Source organism: Agelaius tricolor, unplaced genomic scaffold (genome assembly GCF_023055355.1).
Source record: "Agelaius tricolor isolate 1412-34295 unplaced genomic scaffold, bAgeTri1.0.p SCAF_7, whole genome shotgun sequence".
Taxonomy (NCBI): Eukaryota; Metazoa; Chordata; class Aves; order Passeriformes; family Icteridae; genus Agelaius; species Agelaius tricolor.
This window is the reverse complement of record NW_027269267.1, coordinates 16,678,218-16,698,628: the sequence shown is the minus strand read 5'-3', so window position 1 is coordinate 16,698,628 and position 20,411 is coordinate 16,678,218. Positions and strand designations below refer to the sequence as shown.

The 20,411-nt window shown below is 46.2% G+C and overlaps 1 protein-coding gene across 2 annotated transcripts in view; it reads left to right on the top strand.

Moving 5' to 3' along the window:
- The window catches only part of RAI2 (retinoic acid induced 2), a 44,256-nt gene extending 25,380 nt beyond the window's left edge, over positions 1 to 18,876 (top strand). For both annotated transcript variants that reach the window (XM_071430459.1, XM_071430460.1), the window contains exon 2: positions 16,675 to 18,876. In XM_071430459.1, the coding sequence (XP_071286560.1) occupies positions 16,780 to 18,462 (1,683 nt within the window). In that variant the 5' untranslated portion in view covers positions 16,675 to 16,779 and the 3' untranslated portion in view covers positions 18,463 to 18,876. The remainder of the gene's footprint in view (positions 1 to 16,674) is intronic.
- The last annotated feature ends 1,535 nt before the right edge of the window (positions 18,877 to 20,411 follow it).

Sequence of the window (20,411 nt, the reverse complement as noted above, 5' to 3'; positions counted from 1 at the left end):
TGCGTATGGAGGAAGGTAGAGGAAGTGATAAATCTCTAAAAAACAATATGATAAAATAAATCCTCTCTTACTAGGGGGCTAGATATTGAGCGTTTTACTCCTCTGGAGTCTTGATCTGTAGATGGCCCTGCTGACTGTAAGATGACTTCTGCTGCAGCAGGACTTGAAGTGCCAGAAACTATCCTCTTGCAGTCACATGGGAACCCCAAAAACTGAAGCTGTAGATCACCATACCAGTGAATAACTGGTGTGTTGTCTATCAACAAGGAATAGATTGAAGGAACTGAAAAAAACCAAAAAGCAACCCCCAAAAACCTGGTAAAAATTGGCCCTGTTTGAAACAAAGTAAATAAAAACTTTGGAGTTTTGACACTTTATGTCTTTCCCTTTTTTGCCTTCAATAATCTGAAGAAAATCCATCACCCTTCCTACCTGCTTCTGACACAAGAAATATTTTATACTTAGTTATTTCCCTCTGTTAGCATCCGATCAATAACAGGATCAAATTGCTGACTACATGCTCATTCCTTTCCTCACTGTGTTGGTGCTGTTGGATATGGGCAATTATTAACTGAGGATCAGAGTGATGCAGCTGCTGTAACCTGATGTTTGTGTCACACCAGTACCCTACTGATGGATGGGGTGGTTGTTTGGCTTTCTCTCATGGAGACCATGGGGCAGGCTGGGGCTGGTGCTGAACTTCTCATCCCACTCTGGTGGTGTCAGGATCCTCTGGCTGCAGTTCAGCAGCAGCAGTGACGGTTATCTCCCAGCCTGTCCTCCTCCCTTGACCAGAAGAAATGGAGAAGAGGGGGAAGGCTTTTGTTCCTGCAGGATGAACCACTCCAGCAGCAGCCACAGGATGCGGAGGGAGCGGATGCTTTCTGCTTGCAGTCCTCCCTGTTCTGTGGCAGATGGGCTTCAGCTAAAATAAACCAGTATTCTGTGAACCTTTGAAGTGCTCTTGTCTTCTGAGTCACTTCCCTGTCACTGACGGGCAGTGTGATGCTGAGGGATGTTGCCTTGCATCACACAGATGTGCTCAGCCATTCGGGCCACTCAGCCTCCCACTTCATTTCCTACGTGAGTGGCAGCTCTGCCTTTCCTGACCAACATCTTCCTTAGGGGATTTTCCGAGACAGTGGAAAGCTAGGACCATTGGAAATGCACAGAGCTTGGTGCCACTTCTGGGCTCTGAATGTCCCTCCCTGCTTTCTCTCTTTGCAGATTATTTGTCCTAGTAGAAGGATCTGGGAGCAAAGCCATCAAAACAGGTTTTCTTCTCTCCCATCTTGTGTGACATCCACTGCACAGATAGAAGTGTAGCCTCTCAGGGTGAGCTGGCATGCACACCAGCAGGGCTCCAAGTGAGCCAGACCACCAAAAATCAGGAATCACTTCATTATTCTTGATTTTACATCATACAATTGAAGAAAATCCTGATGTTGGAATGCTCTGGGTTTTCATCTCTCTACCTGAAATTGCCAGTTACATTAAATAATTTGTGATGAGTCCAGAAGTCCCCAAAAGCCTAAATGCCTTTTGAATGAAATTGCCTGTAGGTCTATTTTCTTCTTGAATCAGTCCAAAGACTTTAATTTGATAATGTTGAGATCTTTACCCTCCAAACAATATAATTCTTTCAGTTTTAATTAAAGAACTTTTTTCCTTTGCACTAGACTGATTCTAAATGGGCTTCACTAAATCTTCTTATGCTGTAAGTAGCAGTGACCCAGATAAACACATTTAAAAATGCAACTACTGAAACTACAGTATGTTGCCTTTGTAAGACGCAGCAAGAAAAAGACTAAAATAGTTCTGTATTTACAAGGGTAACAAATAGCATTATATCTTTAGTAGCAGATTCATAGACCAGTTGAAATTTTTCATATTACTTGTACAAATCTGTATGAAATAAGTGTTGCTTAGTTTGGAGTCAGAAACTTAAAAGTCACAAAGAGGCAGCTTCAGTGGCTTTTTGATGTAAATCTGGGCTCTAGCTCCAGCCAAACCCCCCCAGTGCCCACCAGCCACACAAAGCCAAGGTCTGGGGAAGACAGCTGTACTTCACTGGCTGTATCAAGGATGTTGCCAAAGGGCTTTGTTTAATGTTATATGAGTAAGCCCTTTCTAGAGTCCTAAAAATTGCTTGATGAAATAAGGGGATGCTGCCCCTTGTTCCAGATGCACATTTTGTGTGTCAGTGTGTGACAGATGCTGTCCAGGATGCTCTGGAACCAACTTCATGCTGCTGTTGGAGTGTGCTCCAGCTACCTTGTTCAGATCTGATTGAATGTAAACACTGCTGCTCCAGGAGCAAAGGTGACCAGAACTTCTCTTGGTAACTACTGCCCAAGCCATGAACAGCATGGAGGGAGCTGATGGAGCTCAGGAGTGGTCAGACTCAGCTCTGTGTGGTGGCAAGCACCCTGTGGCTGTGGCTGCGGCTGCTGGACAGGGAGAGCCAGGCGCCGGCGGGGCAGCCTGTGGGGTGTCCTCACACCCCATAACTTGGTAAAATGCAGAACCTTTCCACCACTTTTGGTTTTGTGGGTTTTTTTAGACATTGGCCTCGGTTGTGTTTACACAAAGAAGAAATATACACTATCAGGAAAAAATGGATAATAAATAACCTTTAATTAGCGTTGAAGACACACAGAGACCCAATCCCTCAGTGTCTGTTTAGACAGCTAAACCCAAACATGTGCTGGAGGCTGGGTCCTGGAGAAACCTTCACCCAGAGCAGGGGCTGAATTGTCCTTAATCACTGTAAGGACTGGGCAGAGTTTACTGGGTGTTAATTGTACTGAGTGTTTTGGGGTCTTCAAAGATCCACCTCTCCTTTAATTTATTTTTGGTAGCAGTATGCTCTCATGCTTACTCTGGTTAGCATTGAGCTGTAAAATTGCTATTGTCAGATAAAAAGTCAATGTATTTTATTGATTCTTCGTGCTTTTGCAGCATTCTGGGGGAGCCTTTCCACTGGACATGGAGGATGCCTAGGGGTGGCAAGATGTGTGTGCACTGAGATGCATTCACCATGGCAGCATTCCATGTGAAGTGATGGTGGTGGCACTGACCTCACCAGTGAGGTCCATCCTAGGGCTGCCATCCCTGGAGATCACTGGAATTAACCTGCACAAAGTGTTTTCTGGGAAAGATTCAACCCTTCCAGTTGCATCAGCCAGCCATGGAGATGCAAGTTGGTTGTTGCAGCCTGGCCTTTCCTTTTCACGGGGAGAACTGTGGGTGCTGAGTTCAGGGCAGTTCTGGTGCCTTCTTGTTGTGGAGCACATCTTGACAGAGTTTATGGTTGCTATCTGTGCCTGGTGGCCACCCTCCCCAGGGCAGCCATGGCCAGCAGCTGTCTGCTTGGCTTCTTGAACCGTGACACCTTTTCAGGGAGGATTCAGCTGAGGTCATAAAGGGTTTGTGCTCACCAGGGGACAGCTGTCTCCTCTGGTTTGTGCTGCCCAGATGTTTACCCAGCTCGACCGACAGTTTGGCGCGGGAGTGTGTCCACTGCCAGGCAGTACAAACAGTGCTTTTTCTTGGTTGCCACCTTGGCTCTCAGGGCTTCTTCTTCAACCCCTGTAGTGGTGCAGCTTGTTCCTGCTGTGCATCTCATATTGCAGACGCCTCTGGTTTCCCTCGGCCAAGATCCTGGGCACAGACAGGCCAGCAGCAGCCCCTGGGAGCCCAGTGGCCTGGCACACACTGCTTCAGTACTTCACAGACCCCCCATCACTGCACGTGGGGTGCCCAGATGGAACAGCCCAGCTGGAGCCATGGAGTGTCTTGGGGTAGTGTGGGACAGAGCCACATTTTCCATGCAGAGGACCTGAAAGGTGCAGCAGCTCTTCTGGTCAGCAATGGCTTCACCCCTTGAGCATGGGACGAGTACAGAGACCAGATGCTGACTGTGCCACTGGTAGGGATGAGGGAGAGCTTTTGAAGGTGGCATCTGCCCACCCCCTTTGCCAAAAGCAGGCTCTTCAATGAACATAGTTGTTTCCTTAACACCCCACCAAGAAAATACAGAATATTTTGTACGTCTTGGGTGCTCTTGTTGTTTCTGTCTGCAAGGGTGTCATATTCATAGCCAAGCTTGCTACCAACGTAAGCATTTGCCTGAGGCAAGAGGAGAATGTGCCATTTCTCACAATTTACACAGGCTATAGGCAGTTTTTATTCCCTAAAGTTACTATATAATTTAAACTATTTCCTCCTTGTTTGCTAATCTCCCAGGCTCTGTTGTGCTTCTGTCAGGGACTTGGAGCTGCAGTAATTCAAGCCCTCAGTGCCCATCCCTGTTCCCCTGGCCATACCCAGTGCACCCACAGAGACAGGGGAGGAGGTCACTCACCCTGGGGATGGGTTGCTTAAGATCTGGTAGTTGGGTACAGGGAGGGTTGGACAGGCACAGGTGGCATCCCAAGGCTGTCCCCATTTCCAGGAGTACGTTTGGTGCTGGCCCTATCCTAGTGGGAATAGGCATTGGCATTGGTGCCACCTCATTGTATACCCAGTCTGAGGAAGAAGGACCAGGTGCATCACCTGTGACATTGATCCAGTGTGGGGTGGGGTCAGTGGGAAGAGCTGGTGCCTCGGGGCAGAGAGGACTCAAAATGGTTAAGCCTTTGGGAGTAGCAATGCTGTGGCATTCCCCACTCCATACAGTGCAAGAAAACTCTTAGCTCTAGCTACATGAAAAATGTATCAGGAAAATGTATCACTGCCTGAAACAGAATATACAGAAAACATGAGAGACAAAAGTGCCCTCAGGCGCCCTTGCTCAGAGCTGCTTCTCAAAAGGGCTTCTGTGGGGCTGACCTTCCCCCAGCCTGCTCTTACACTGCAGCTGTATTTGCATTAGTGCAGGAGAAAGGGGAAGCAGCCTCAGGCCGTGTCCTCCCGTTATTACAAGGATAAGGTACGACATGGTACAGCCATGGAGGTTTTTATTTGTGTGTTATTTGTTTGACTTTCCTAAAGGGAGAGCCTGTGAGTGGTATGTTCTTCCCTAATAGAGCATCACCTTACATTTTCATGGCAGTCTGCTCTGTCTGCTGAGGTGGCCTGAAGAATCAAGAAGATTGACAGCAAAAAAAATTACTTCAGAACTGCACCAGCCTGCTGGCAGGTCTGTTTGGAGTTTTTTCACTGTTAGTTTTATTCTTCTTTATTTTTTATTTCATTTTCTTTGTTGTTGGTGGTAAAAGAATGAAGCTACACAGACAACTTTCTTCCTCCATTGTCTACAGTTCATGTATACCAAAATTCAGTTCTTTGAAGATTGACTGTGTGAGGAATTAATGCCAGGCTGCAGCTCTGTGTGCCCTTACATGCTGGTGTGCAGGACCTCTTACATCCAGAGCTTCATTGCCATAGAGTAACATCACCTCACCAGGAGAGCTGAGCCACAGTCATGCTGTGGACTGCATTGCTAGACTGCTTCCTGAGGCTGAGCTGAGCAGCCAAATATGAAATCTCCCAGTCAGATTTATTGGAGTGAGCTGCTGACGTTCCCCAGAGGACGTAGGATCTATGGTGATGGATGACGCCGATCCATTAACGTAGTAGTCTCATCTGGGAAAGATGTAATTGTCGTTATGCATCCTGCAGTTTCCCTAAGTTTTTCTGAACACATAATAGCACACATTGCAGTGGAAATTACTGGTGAAAAATGCTGCAGTAAATATGTCAGAGGCTCTATATGCTACAGCAGTGTGCTTCTCTTCTGGAACCATGCAGCCATCATTAGGGGAGAGGTAGGGGAGACGATAATAACAAAATTTGGTATAGTGCACTCATCATGATGTGTGTTCCCTCCAAAGGTTTGATGAAAAAATATGGGCAAGGCTGACCTTGTATCCTTTTGCAATAAGCATCTGCAAAGTATGTTCATGTTGACTGGTTCACAGAATCAGGAAAATGCTATTTACTGCCATAGCAGTGCTGTTTTTACAGCACTGGTTGCCCTGCCTGCATTTCCTGAAATACAGCCCTTTTCCTCTGAGTAGTCTGAGTCTGGACCCCTGATGACAAAGAGCATTATTACTTTTTTTTGTGTCTTGGCATAGTTTGGAATAGTCTCAGCTCCATGCATTGAGAGCAGCATGTCAGTCAGAGCTCGGATACCAAAGCACCTGGAGAAGACTATGTTGAACTGGCTACATCATCTTCCTTCATAGAGCATCAAATTAGTACAATTCAGACAACATTAGGCTGACTAGAAGTGCTCTGGCAGCAGAGAAACATGATGAAGAGAGAGGAGAAGGCACACTGGAGGAATGCACCCACAAGGAGTGGCCAGCAGCTCTTCTGAAAGGGAAGGCAGCCTGTGCCACCTTAGTGAGGGTGTGCGTGGATGTGTGTCCACTCATCCTCTTGAGTGATTGCAGTGGTAACTGGAATCCAAGCTGAGGTCTGTGCTTTGTGCCAATCATGTGCCAAAATGACTGCTGCCCATGGGACCTCACAGTCAAGTGGATGAAGGAAAAAGGCACGACACAAGTGCTTGCTTGTATGCGTGTGCATGTGGGACATTTGTAGGCACTACAGGTAATGCAATTTATTGCAATCTGTAATTGCAGAGAGACCTCAACAAATTAGAGAGATGGGCAATCACCACATGAAGTTTAACAGGAGCAGATGCCAGGTTCTGCACCTGGAACAGGGCAACTCTGGCTGTGTGCATAGACTGGGGAATGAGAGGCTGGAGAGCAGTGCCATGGAAAGGGCCCTGGGGGTCCTGGTTGATGCCAAGTAGAACATGAGCCAGCAGTGCCCTGGCAGCCAGGAGGGTCAGCTGTGCCTTGGGGGGCATCAGGCACAGCATGGCCAGCTGGGCAAGGGAGGGGATTATCGGGGTGTGTTCAAGAAGCATCTGGACAACGCTCTCAGGCACATGGTGTGGCTTTTAGGGTGTGCTGTGCAGGGCCAGGAGCTGGACTCTGTGATCCTAATGGGTCCTCTTGAGCTCAGTATATTTTATGATTCTTTGATAACCTGGACTGGTTGACTGAGCAGTGGTAGTCTCAGTGGCACTGAGATGCAACATTACATATTTTCAGTATTTTCTGTTATTTGCATACTACTTGTGGTCAGATCCATCTGTCAGAGGCATATTTCCCAGTTCAGTCTAGAGTCTTCTAGGAGGGCAAAACTGGTCATTGTTGAGAGGTTTTGAGGTTTTCTTGTTACATCCATCAGCACCATCATGCTGCATCTCATGCTGATGTTATTTCAAATTCAGTCAGAATTCATCTGACATCTTGTGCATCTTGGCATGGTGGAGAGAAGAGGTCAATTCTCTTCCCCTCAAAGTCAAACAAGGAAACACCTGGTACAAATGCTGTGAGGAAAGCATGTGTAAAATTATGTGAGATTCAAAGAAAAAATGCTGCATTTTTTTTAATCACATCACAGGAGTCTTATATTTTTCTGTCTCTTATGAACAAAATTCTTGCAGTGGTTAAAAGTTTTGCAAGGATGAAAATAGGGGGCCTTCTTTTCCTGAAAGTTTTTTCCATCCATACATTACGAGATAGGGTGGTGCATGAGTGCTTGAAATCTGCTGTGGGCATACTTTCTGCTGAGGATTAGTGCCATTGTGTAGCTGATGAAATGTTGAGCTTGGCTTATAAAAGTGATGGGGAGGGAGACAAGGAGAGTCAGTATAATAAAGCTGAAACTATGAGCATAAACTTGATTTTGAAGTGGCAAGCTGATGGAGCAATTGGTTACTCATGCTAGTGGGGAAGGACAAAGCATTAAATAACCATATTTTGCAAGAGGGAGGGAAGATTCCTCTATCCTTTGGCTCCCCAGGCACCTTTGTATCTGCCTGTGCTCCCAAGTGAGACCCTGTCCCACAAGAGAAGATAAACTGATGAGTCTGTTGTTTATTGCCAGCTCTTCATCTCTACATCTTCTCATTTGGGACTATATCAGTGTCATAAGAGCCACCAGATCTATGGGCAGCAGAAGGTGTTTATCCCTGTCAGCCCATGGGGGCAGGCTGGGTGGCACACATGTGTGTGAGGAATCACCTGCATGTCCTTACTCTGTTCTTAGGCAAGAGCATTCATATGTCACCAGAAAGGATCTGTGAGCTGGAAGGTTCTGTTTTTCACTTGGTTTTGCTTTTCTTCTCATTATTTATTTTTTTAAGCCAGGCTATATAAGGACGATGAGAGGCTGTGTGAAAATGTGGCTTTCAGTTGATTTAAGATGAGTTACAGAAGTGTTGGAATTTGCTATTCTAACCCCATGGCTTTATAATAAAGCTGAGGTTAACCCTATTCCGGCCCTGTCTGCACCAAGAAAAAGTGGTTTTTAACTGGAGCTGGCATGCTGTCAGGAGTGAATGGGAAAGGGTTTGCAGTGAGTCTAAAGGGCTGGGTGTCTCAGGGCAGGTGTGGTACTAGTGCACCTCACATCATTTACAGGGTTTGAGCTGGTGAGGCTTGTTTACTACTCAGGGGGGTAGTCTGGTGAGCTTCACTTTTGTAGCTAGTTGGGAGACAGAAAAAGGGGTCAAAACCATGTTTGAATAACAGGGAAAAGTCAGATGCTTTGCCTGCAAAAGTGGCATAGCAATTTAAGAACTGATTTTCAACTTTACCTCACTAAGCTGTTGGCTGAGACCTGTTAACACATCCATGGCAGAGTCCCTGTCCCTCTTACCAGGAGTAAAACAGTCACATCAGCTAGAAGAGATGAGCAGTGGATGGCAGCCTTTGCCACACTGATGCTCATCCAATGCTGGAGAAGATCAAGTGGATGTGGTAAAAATATCTGTGTCTGGGATCAGTGGAGAGAGTCAGAGAGCCAAGTGGCTCAGAGCAGTGAACAAACCTCCACTGGGGAACCAATGAGGCTTTGAAGTCATTTCACTGATATCAAACTTGGAAATCCTTTGTAAGAACTGAGATGCTTTATGGGCTGTTTAATAAAGCACTTGACTGGGAAAGGAACAAATATTTTATTAGGCTGACACTGAGTGCTTTTTGTTTCAGGTTTTGGGGGAAGCAGAGCTGGCAATTATGTTTAATTGGTATCCTTTTCCTCTTGTTATCATTGGTGTATTGATTGCTGGGAAAACAAAATGCGTGGGTTTTAAAATTTACTGTAAAGTAAGGGCTCTCTTGTTTGTTTTGTTTAGCTCTGTGTACTCAAACCAGCTCATTTTTCTTTCCTTTGCTGACGAATATAATGTTTTGATTGAAAATGATACTAAATAATCAGTTAAAGGGGATATTTAATGACAAGAAAAATTCTTCAAAATATTTTTCCCATAGGAAAATCAAGCACTTGACTTTTTTAAGCCTAAAAATGCAATTCTTCCTATGATCCTACTACAAAAGGAAATAAATGGGTGCACAGCAGGCATGAAAGCCATGGAGGTTCAGGTATAGTAAATTTCAGGAACTCTGATGCAAGACAGATCCCTAGAGTAAGTTCAGTTTTTCCCTCATATAGTTTTAATTTAGACATTCTTAGACTTGCAATCCACTGTCAGTTTTCCTTCCCTGTGGGAAGCTGACCTACTGTATGAGAAGAAAGCCTGGTAGATGAGAGTAGAGCAGTTGATACTGAGGAAGGCCTTTGTCACTGTGTCCCATAAGATCCTCACAGACACACAGCTGATGCAGGGGCTGGATGAGCAGGCAGTGGACTGGAAACTTGCAGAACAGGCCCAGCAGCACAAAGTCCAGTTGGGCTGGGTGATGAGGGCTGTACTCCAGAGGTCAGTGCTGGGTCCCACCCTGCTCAGCCTCCTCATTAATGGTCTCGATGATGGGCACAGTGTACCTGCAGAAGTTTGCAGATTACACAAAACTGGCAGGAGTGGCTGATACATCAGAGGTTGTGCTGCCATCCAGAGGGACATCAAGTGGGAGAATTGGGCTCACAGGAGCCTCATGAAGTTTGCCAAAGAGAACTGCAAAGCTCTGCACCTCGGGAAAAGCATCAGTACACGCCAGGGGCCACCCACCTGGAAAGCAGCTCAGCAAGAAAGGTCCTGGGTGTCCTGGTGGACACCAAGTTAACCACAAGCCACAAAAATGATGGGCTAGAGCATCTCTGCTGGAGGAAGTTTGTTTTTTGGGAAGGTTCTGGTGAGAAGACAGTCCCCCAGGGCTGTGCAGGCAGCACCCTCCCATGGGAGGTGCTCAGGGCTGGGTACTGACACATCTGTCCCAACACAGTGCTGCAGCTGCTGATGTCCCCATCCCAAGGGACTGCCTCATGCTTTGAAGGAGACATCTGCACACAGCCAGCTGTGTAGGGGGAAAGCTCATTTAAACAGGTACTTGCTTCTACAGTCACAAAAACAGCAACTTGTAATCCCAATTTGAACAGAAATTGGGAGCACAAAAGCTGCACGGAGTCAGAAGTCCCAGCTGGGTTGAAGGGATATCACTTAATGTGACTCAGCAGTAATTATGGCTGGCAAATTTATATTTGTCCTCCACATGTCAGACTTAATACAGCAGACTTCCATGCACTGTCTCCACCTCAGAGTATGTGTTCAGCTCACTGGAAGCTAAGCAAGTTGATGCTGTGCAGGTGTTTGTGTGAAATACCAAGGATAAAAAATAAACTATGACTGTAAAGGTTTTATTTTCAGAAACCTGGTGAAAGGTTCCTCCAAGCATGATGGTTCAGAGACCCCAGGAACAGGCCTATACTGCAGATATGAGAAATATCAAAGATTTGGGATTCTCAAGATCAATCTGAAATAATTTCAAGGTAGCCCTGTTTTTATAGTCCTGACTTACATGTAATAGTGTCTGTGGTGTAAGCAGTGGTCCTTTTGGAAGCAGAGGCCATCAGTTAAGTGTTACAACCAGTTAGTGAAATAGTTTGTGAATGGAGTAAAAGAAAAAAGGAAAAGGCATCCAGGAGTACAGCAGCAAGTGCCATTTCCCTTATGCTTAGGGTATGTCACAGTTTCCAGTGCTAATGCAGGGTGTTTTGTAAGGCTTTCAAATTGGGTATAAAAATTCAGTACAGGTTGAAATTTGTGAGGAAAATGTTCTATTCCTTCCACAGCATTTATTGTCTGTCTTGTATATATTGCCCTTGGGAGTGAAGGCACTGGTTTCAGGCCCATGATAGGATTTTTTTTTTTCAATTGCTCTGATTTGTTTTTAAACGAGAAAAAAGTGAGTTCACTTCTCCCTGGAATGGATTGCTAACTACAAATTGTTGACAACAGCGATATAGTTAGCAAATCTATGACTCTAAGGTGCTCTTTGCAGGCAATTAGCCTGTGCAATAGGCAGACAGCCATGGTATTTATTCAACTGAACTATTTAAAAGACCAAAGTACCATCAGCTAGTCAGGCTGCTGCATTTGAGAATGATCATGCTGTGTGCTGAAGCAGTGTATACATATTGTCCATGTCCCATCTATAACATGCCATTTTGCACTGCTGTAATGATTTCGTTTCTCTCTTGTTTCCCCAGAGCTTAACAGCTTGGATGGGAGCCTTGACACAAACAGCTTTGCTTCTTGAAAGGATCCACAAATGCAGCAGTGGAAAGTAAACCTGTTGCATGGTTTGCTTTGGAGCATTATTTCTCTAGCATCTTTTGAAGTTGTCTGATGAGGTGCTTATTTTAACTGCTCCTTGGCAGCATTCAGCTTATCCTCCAGGGTGTAGCTTCCACAGAGAAAGAAGTACCATGAGGCAGTACTGGTCACAGTGCATGGTGAGCAGGAGATGTGCAGAGGGATGGGCAGCAAAGGCTGTAACTTCCATTACCAGGACTACACCAGGCATTGATACCCTGGTGTAGTCCTCCCTTCTCTCTCTGGCTGGTGCCAGAGTGAATCCTGCCCATCTTTCCAATGCCTTTCTCTCCTTGCCCTCAATTGATTTTGAATGGTAGCTCCTAAATCCTAACAGGGAATTAGTTGGGTGCTTGAGTTTAGGGTAGTGAGACGGAGGAGAGCAGGGCTAAACTGGGATGTTCCCTTGGTGCCCCTAAGAGGAGACAGAGAAGTGCATGCCCGGTGTTTCCCTTTTTGTGATGACCAAGCAGTGGTCATTGAGCTCCTTTTTCAGAGGCAGTGGGACTGTGTTTGGGGTCCAGCTGTGAGCTGGCAAGAGGATGAAGGCCAGCTCTCCTTAAGAAATACCCTGTGGGTCTCCTCTGCTCTGCCTGCAGAGGAGACCTTGGAGGCATTCACCATCTGCAAGCAGAAGGGGGACAGGCCCCACTGCCCTCATGGTGCCTCTGCACCCAACTGACCTGTGTGGTGTATCAAAAACAGCACCACAAATGGTGCAGCACAGGGGGGAAGGCAAGCTCACTACTAGCTGTGAGTTGATTACTCCTTTGCCCTTTGATGGTTGAGCATTACACTACTAAAAGCATACACAGGGTAGCCAGGATTCTCAGTCCCAGGTGCCTGAATGAATAGGTGAATCAGAGGGAAATGTGAGAGGCAAACACTGCTGAAATCATTTATGAGTTTCACACGTGGGAGAGCCCACCTGGGTGTTATTTGTGTAGTAATAGTTCCATGTATTTGGTATATGAAAGCTCACTTTAATAAAATACATTTTTTCTATTTTAGCAACAAAACCCCAGTAATGATATGGTAAAGCCTTTGTGTATGGCTGAAACTATAGAGACCAAAGAAGCATGGAAGATGATTTGTAGTTGGTTGGATCAGTGACATCAAGCAGTGAGTTTTGGGAAAACACTGAAGTCCATATTCAACCATAATTTTGTCCCCAAGCAGCTCTATTAAGTCAAGATTTTTAATTTTCTGTTTGTTACTGTGTTTGTACTCAAGGGAAGCCCTATTTTTCCAGGAGATACTGAGCTAGGCATCTCACAAAGGGAGCATCTAATCCTTTCCCATGGTGTGCACAGTATAATTTGAGTTCTGTGTAGGCACGAGGTACAAGCCATGGTACAGGCATAGTGCAGGGAGAGCTGTGCTGCAGCCCCACAGGAAGGCACACAGCAGCCCTGAGAAAAGTCTTGCACAGCCATCAGCAGGAGATAAAAAAAATAAGCTGGAGTTATCACTACCCTTCCAAAGCATTTGTGTATAGCTGAGATACCATTTCCTGTACAGTCACACACATCATTGCATAGTGCCATGAACTTGGCTCTTATCAGCACCCTGATGGGAAAGCTTGGGTTATTTACAGTAGGGCTTGTTCCAGTGTTCCAAGCTTCTTCTCAGTTAAAACAAACAGCAAATTAAATATAAAATAGATAAGTAGGGAAAGTGAAATTGATTGTCCAGGACTGAGGTATGATAGGCAGAGGAAAGGCATTAAGGCACTTCCTCTAGATTACATTACCTCTTTTATGTATATTAGATACATGAAACTTATTTTAAAAACTGGATAACTGAATAATTTACATGTAGTGAAGCAGCAATTTTAAAAGACCCAAAAAGTCCCCCAAACCCCAGCATATGCTTCAGGTTGATTTTTTATTACACAAGTATAGTATAGCTATCAGCTATTTTATTACACAGCTATAGTATAGCTGTTAGTACCAATACTGAAAATTTGCTTCTGTTTCAGTCACTTCCATGAGTATTTGGGGTTTTGTGTGGTGTACGCTATGTACAAAGTATATAAAAAAGGGAGTCCAAACACCTTTGGACAACTTCAGACTGTCTCTTGATCTCAGATCTTCAAAGTTTCCTCATTTGAGGCTTGGAGACTTGGATCCTTTTCTCTCTGCCTGCTTACTGACCTTGATAAAAGATTTTTAGTCTAACACGTGTTTAGCAGCCCTGGGATTCCCTCCCAAATGAAACTAAAAATAGCTTTAGAGGGAGCAGGATCAAGTTGTGCTGGACTCCACTGTACCTGGCAGCCAGATATTGCTGAATTCCAGGCTGTGGGCAGGATCAGGAAATATTTTTAAGTATGTATATATATTTTTATATATGTTAATTTTTTTTCTGTAGTTATGACATGCTCTAGAAGCAGGTGTACTGGAAGTACAGAAAAAAAAGGTACACTTCTACATAGGAAAAGTGAAGGGGGAAAAAAACCCACCCCAAACCCATAAACCTGGGTCAAGGGCTGCACCTCACCTTTCTTGTGTCCTTCCCCTCACAGAGAGGGGCCCTCCCAGAGGTAGTGACCTGGCTCCCAAAAATGTATATTTACAGATCCCAGGCACATATAGGATTCCGTGTGGAAAACAATATTTGACTGTGCTTTGAAAAAAACCAACCAAGCTTACAGGCTTTTCTCCATGGTTTCTGAGGGTGATAGATGAGCTCTTCTTCCCCTCATCTCAGTATCTCCTCTGCCTCCAGCCCTGTCACCTTTTAAAGCAGCACTGGGGGAATTTTATTATGTTTTATACTTTCATCTTCAGTGGTGATCTGTCTCTTTCTCCATGGGTCCCTACAGCATGCTAATCCCTCAAGTCTCTTACACAGCATAATTTTCATCTTAATTTTTCTCTTTCTCAGTGTTTAATGGTTTTTCCAGGGAAACAGGGGGTCATTTCCTGTCCCTACCAGATCATTAATTCTCTATGAAAACACCACAATCTCACACTTCTCAAGCAAACAGAAACATTGGGAAGAGGCAATGTCATGTGCAGAACACTCAGCTGTGCTGCAGCAGCTGGAGGAGCAAAGATGCTGGTGTGCACTGCAGACACCAAAATGGTCATTTGAAAAACAGGGAGGGAGAGATTATGTAAGAGCAGAGAAAATGGCTTTTTTAATTCTGTAACAGAAGTGACGATGTCTGGTTTTTTTGGTTTAATCTGCTGAGCTGTCTCCTCAATCTTTATTTTTATAAACAATTACTTTTTTTTTTTTTTTTTCCCCAAAACAACACTGGCCAATGGTTTTCTTACTGATACTTGTCACTTTCTGAATAAGAAATTTGATTTTTGCTCCTGTTTTCAGTGCTTGGGTATCTCTGCCTTCCTGTAATCTGTCTTAGCCAAAGCTGGAAAAAAGGAAACGAACAAACAAAAAAACCCCCAGCCCTATATTTGTGAATATTTTCTGCAGAACATTTCATGAGATGGGAAAAATCCAGATTTTTTCTCCTTAAGCCAGCAGCAGGAGAGGAAAATAAATGACTCATGTGTTTACTTTTAAAAATCTTTTTTAAGAACTCAGATGTGCTTGATAAATTATTAGCATTTCACCCAACCAGCCTGTGCTATCAACTCCTGGCATTTCTGTAGGTAGTCCTGTGCTTGCTGTAGTATCTTACTGCCAAATCCAAGGACTCACAGGTCTCAGGAGAGATTTAGTAGATATCCCACTTCCTTGCCTTGGACATTTTTAAGCCTCTGTTTGTGGGTTTTTGGTTTTTTCCCCCTTTTCCTTGACCTCTTTGCAGGTTTGTTGGTCTTACAAAACATCTGTGCCCGCAAGCAATTTCTGTAAGCACCAGAACCAGGGAGTTCTTTACGTGCTCTTAGGCACATCCCCAGGCTAGGACCCTTCACCCAGACAATTTCAGTTTCAGATGGGGCTGCCCTCCCTGGCATCTCCTGGCATCCCAGTACCGGTGTGTCTGCAGGACACGGGGAAGTGCCTTGCTCCCATAGGCTTGGGTACCGGGCAGTGGTGATGGCACATCATTTGCTCATAGGGAGCAGGATTCAGCTGTGTGCTGGTGAAAAATGTACATTTGGGGTGTGCTGGTGCTTCCCCATGGTAACAGAGTTGAAACTGGACAAGTTTCCATGGTGATTATTACTACGGCAGGATTCTCTTCACACTTCAGGAGAGGCACGGGCAGCACCAGGCAAGGCAGCCAGGCATCAGCCAAAGTCTGCTGGCAGCAGCTCACAGGGCAGAAATTCTTTATCCTTCTTAATAAATGGATGCATAGTGCCATTAATTTGCTGATTTTTTGGAATTTTTTTTCCCCAAGGCAGGGAAATTTTGATCTTTAGGCTGCATATTACACCACGATCATGAACAGAAACCATTCCTGCCCTTTTTAAATTGCCATTTGCTTGGTTGATAGAAAGAGTTGGGCTGTCAAAATGGATTTTAAGTTGTTTTTATTTTTTTCCCTCCAAGTCTTTAATGAATCAGGTGTCTGGTTCACATTACTGTCTCTGTCTAGCTCTGTGGCAGGGTAAGCACTGGAATTTTGGTTGGTTTTGCTTTGCCATTTCATGGCTGTGCTCCTTTCTGATCCTGCACACAGCATTTTCAGGAGGAAAAAGGGACAAGTATTGAAGGGGAATGAAGTACCCCCTTCACGAATAGTTGAATATTTCTTGGCTGCAATATTTTTAGAAATGTTTGTTTTGGGGTTTGAGTTAAAAAAACGTGCTGTCACTCAACTCTGATGTGCATTGTCATTATGTGAAGCTGTGTTTAAAAATGTGGAATGGGCATCCTGAATCCTTGTTTCAGGCTGTACTGAGAGGGTTTTTTGGCTGCAGGCAGTCCTTAAGGCCATGTTTATGGCTAAATATAAGTTCCTGAAAATGTTTCGCACAACACTCAGGGCTGTATGTATATCCTGCATCTCTGTATGTATAGTACACTGTATTATGGAGCCGTTGGCTCGAAGTGTGGAAACGTTTAACGGCTTTTCTTTGGTGACGGGGTCTTTAAAGGCAATTGCAAATATTATTTTAGGAAAGAGATTTATGTGGTGCCTAAAATATGCTTCTGGCTTGCAGGCCAAATTATGTCGGTGCTGATGCTCCTGGCAGCGTGGAGCCGCCGTGGGTCTCAGTGACAGCGATGTAGAGGTGGTGCTGGCGGAGCCCAGGAAGCCCTGCGACATGGAGGAGCTGTACAAGGATGCCCCCAACCTGCCTATGGACGTCACCAACTCACCCTCGGCGATGGCCAACAATAAGCTGGAAAATGGGGTGGCTCAGCTGATCACAGCAGAGGCTTGGAATATCAATTCGGCCGACCTGATGAAGAAAGCCCTTTCCCCGCTGGTGACAGTCCCTGCGCCCTCCATCCTGACGCCACCGGCCGAGTCGCAGAGCGGGGTGGCCCTGAAGGTGGCGGCCACCGTGCTGCAGCCCATCTGCCTGGGGGACAGCCCCGTGGTCCTGCCCATCCACCTGCAGGTCGCCGGCAGCGCAGCCCCACAGATGCCAGCCACCAACGCTGCCACCCCCTACGTGATGACAACGCAGGGCCCGGTCCCGCTGCCCGTCCTCCTGGAGCAGCACGTCTTCCAGCACCTGAACTCGCCCCTGGTGCTGCCGCCGGGCGCTGCCTGCCCCGCCAGCCCCCTGCACGCCGGCCTCTTCTCCGGCACCGCCACCCCCGTTGGGCAGCCCCAGCTCCTGGACCCCAAGCCCTCCGGCCAGGCGCAGGAGCCCGTCCTGCCCCCGGTCTTTCAGACCCCGGGATTCGCCGCCGTCCTTCAGGACCTGTTTCCCTCACAGGGCGCCCTGGGCTCAGCCCCCTGTCAGCCGCCCCCCGACTACGCCACCCTCCCACCGCAGGCCTTCAGCTCGCCCCTGTCCCCGCTGGTGCCCCCCGCTACGCTGCTGGTGCCCTACCCCGTCATCGTGCCCCTGCCCGTCCCTATCCCTATCCCCATCCCTGTCCCCATCCCTGTGCCCCACGGCGCCGAGGCCAAGGCGGCCCCTGACCCACCCAAGCCTCCACTCTTCACCCCCCACTCCTGCAAGGGCACCCAGACACCCCTGGAGAAGGAGGAGACGAAGCCCTTCGAGCTCCTCCACCCACGGGAGTTTCCTCAGCTGAGCCGTCACACTGTCATCAAGATGGGCGGTGAGAACGAGGCCTTGGACCTCTCCATGAAAGGGCCGCCCGCGCTTCGGGCCAGCGAGGCGGTGCCGCCGCCGCCGCCGCCACCGCCCCCGCCGCCCGAGGACGGGGCGCTGGACCTGTCCCTCGCCTCTTGTCGCAAGCCGGGGGCGCCGCACGGGGAGGCGGCCGGCTCCGGCCCCGCCACCACCGCCGAGGTCGGTGCCCACCCCGCCCCGGACAAGCTCCCCGGGCCAGCCGCCCCCTTCGGCCCCTGCAAGCCCCCGGAGGCGGCGGGCAAGGCGGAGGGCAGGGCCGCGGGCGGCGGCGCGGCCGAGCTGCTGCGGCAGCCGCAGAAGTGGCTGGTGGAACAGGCGGGCAGGGCGGGCTGCGAGCCCAAGGCCGGCAACAACATCGAGATCGTCAGCACCTCGCAGACAGCCAAAGTCATCGTCTCCGTCAAGGATGCCGTGCCCACCATCTTCTGCGGCAAGATCAAGGGCCTGTCGGGGGTCTCCACCAAAAACTTTTCCTTCAAAAGGGACCTGCCCCAGGACTCGGTGCTGCAGTGCTACGATGTGAAGAGCCCGCCCGAGCCCCGGGACAGCGCCGAGGCCCTCAGGAAACCCGTTAAAAACAGGAGCGTAAAGCTAAAGAAAATGAACTCGCCGGAGATACATATTCTTCCAATCAAGAAGCAACGGCTGGCTGCCTTTTTTCCAAGAAAGTAAATTATGGGTTTTTAGAATTTTAAGATTATTATGAGAAGAAGAAGAAAAAGTAATAAAAAAAAATGCACTCGGTTTTAAACTCATTTAAAACTTTAAACTATCTTTGTAAGTTATTTTTGGGGGAAGAGGGAGAGGATTGGATGTAGAGGCCCTATAAGCTGGGTTGGTTTGGTTTTTTTCTTTTGTTTTTGTTTTTGATTTTTTTTTTTTTTGTTACCAAATTTTGACTTTTCATGGGAAACTGAATAAAAAGCAACCTATTTTTCAAGCAGATTGCACATTTTGCAGCTTTAATGGAGTAATGGATGAGTCAGAGGGGTAAGAGCTATTTTCACTGCCATAAAGTGCTTTGATGATGTAACTCTTCATAACAGTCGGAATGGAAATTTCAAAATAAATGTTTGTACGTGCTAATTGGTTGCGGCATTCTTTTGTCATTTCCGAATCGCTTTCAGGCTACAAAGAAGGTCGTGCAAAATGTCTGTAAGCTGCAAAGCGCTGCAAGACTTGTGATGAGCCTAAAATGTCAAAAAAAATATCAGGCTAAGAAAAATTATCTTGTCCTGCAGCAGTGTCGAAGAGCATGTCACAAGAGCCGCTAATGATGCACCCAGTGAGCTACCAGAGGAGTCAGAGTGAGTGCTACAGCCTAGTGCAGGTTCACTGTGAGACACCCATAGCAAACCATCTTAAGTAATATTATCAGTCATTTAAAATAGAAAAGCCTAAAAGTCAAGGGAATTTGGTTGCCAGGGGGCAGGAGGGGAAAAAAGAATCACATAATTTTTCCCAGTCTGACTCCAGTTATATGGAAAAGTTGTTTATTGTTAGTTTTTTACACTTCTTCGATGGCTGAAATCAATGCACATAAAAAAGCAAGAGCTGTGTAACTTTTATCACTCAGCAGTGTACAAAGCCGCCCACGTCAATGCAGAAATGTGAATGTACAATTAAAATAAAGTTCTGCTAGGTTACAGTTTTGCACTTGTCTGTGGAAATGAGCTGGAGGTGAATTACTGTCTGTCAGCTTTGGAGTTCATATTCATACAGCTCACTGGCAAAAACAGATCCTGACCAAAGGACAAATGTGAGAGCAGGAGGACAGTTTTTTGGGGGCGCTGCATTTTTTGTGGCTATACCTGTAGAAAACTTATGTTACAATTTCAAATTACATGTTCCTGGCAGGGCACCAGGACTATCTAAGTAAAAAAAGCCAAAAGTAAAAAAAGCTGGATGCTGTCACACACTAACTGTGCCTGCCTTTGCCTGGCTGCCACCAGCCTATTTCTAAGACTCCTCTTGGACAGCTTTGGGAAGGTTTTTGCAGTTGTTCACACAATGAGAAGTTGCTCAAAGGAGCAGCTTCAGTGTCTCAACCCATAGGCACCAGTGTCATGCCAAAATCTGCTGCAAGTTTTGATAGCATTCAGTATTTGGAAAATGAATCTGCACTATGAGGTTAGGAAGGGCATTATGTTTCTTTCTTATGTTTCCTTGGCTGAAGGATCACTTGCTTATTACAGAAATGGAAGACTTTCACATAGGCATAGCATCAGTTCTGTCAAACTCTTGCTTTTTAAGTATTTTAAAGCCTTTTATTTTTCCCTGAGGTGGCAGAACTGACAATGTTCAGAAGAGCGTAAAGTGTTGATGGATTCATTAATGTTTAGTCATCTGACTGTATTTTTTTAAAATATCTTTTTTTTTTTCTAATTGAAAATACTCAGCTACTTCGTTTTTCTCCTTCCAAGAAACTGCTAATGAAATATGTCATTTTATTGCAGTGCAGAGGCTGAGGATTTCAATGTCCCTTGGGATGGCCATCCCAGTTGTCACTGTCCGCTTCTGTTTCAGCCTGCCCATCCTTGAGTGTCAAAAAATCTTCTGATAATGTGAATTTTCCCCAGGGCTATACCACAGTAAAATAAGGCGGTCACTGAATTGGCTGC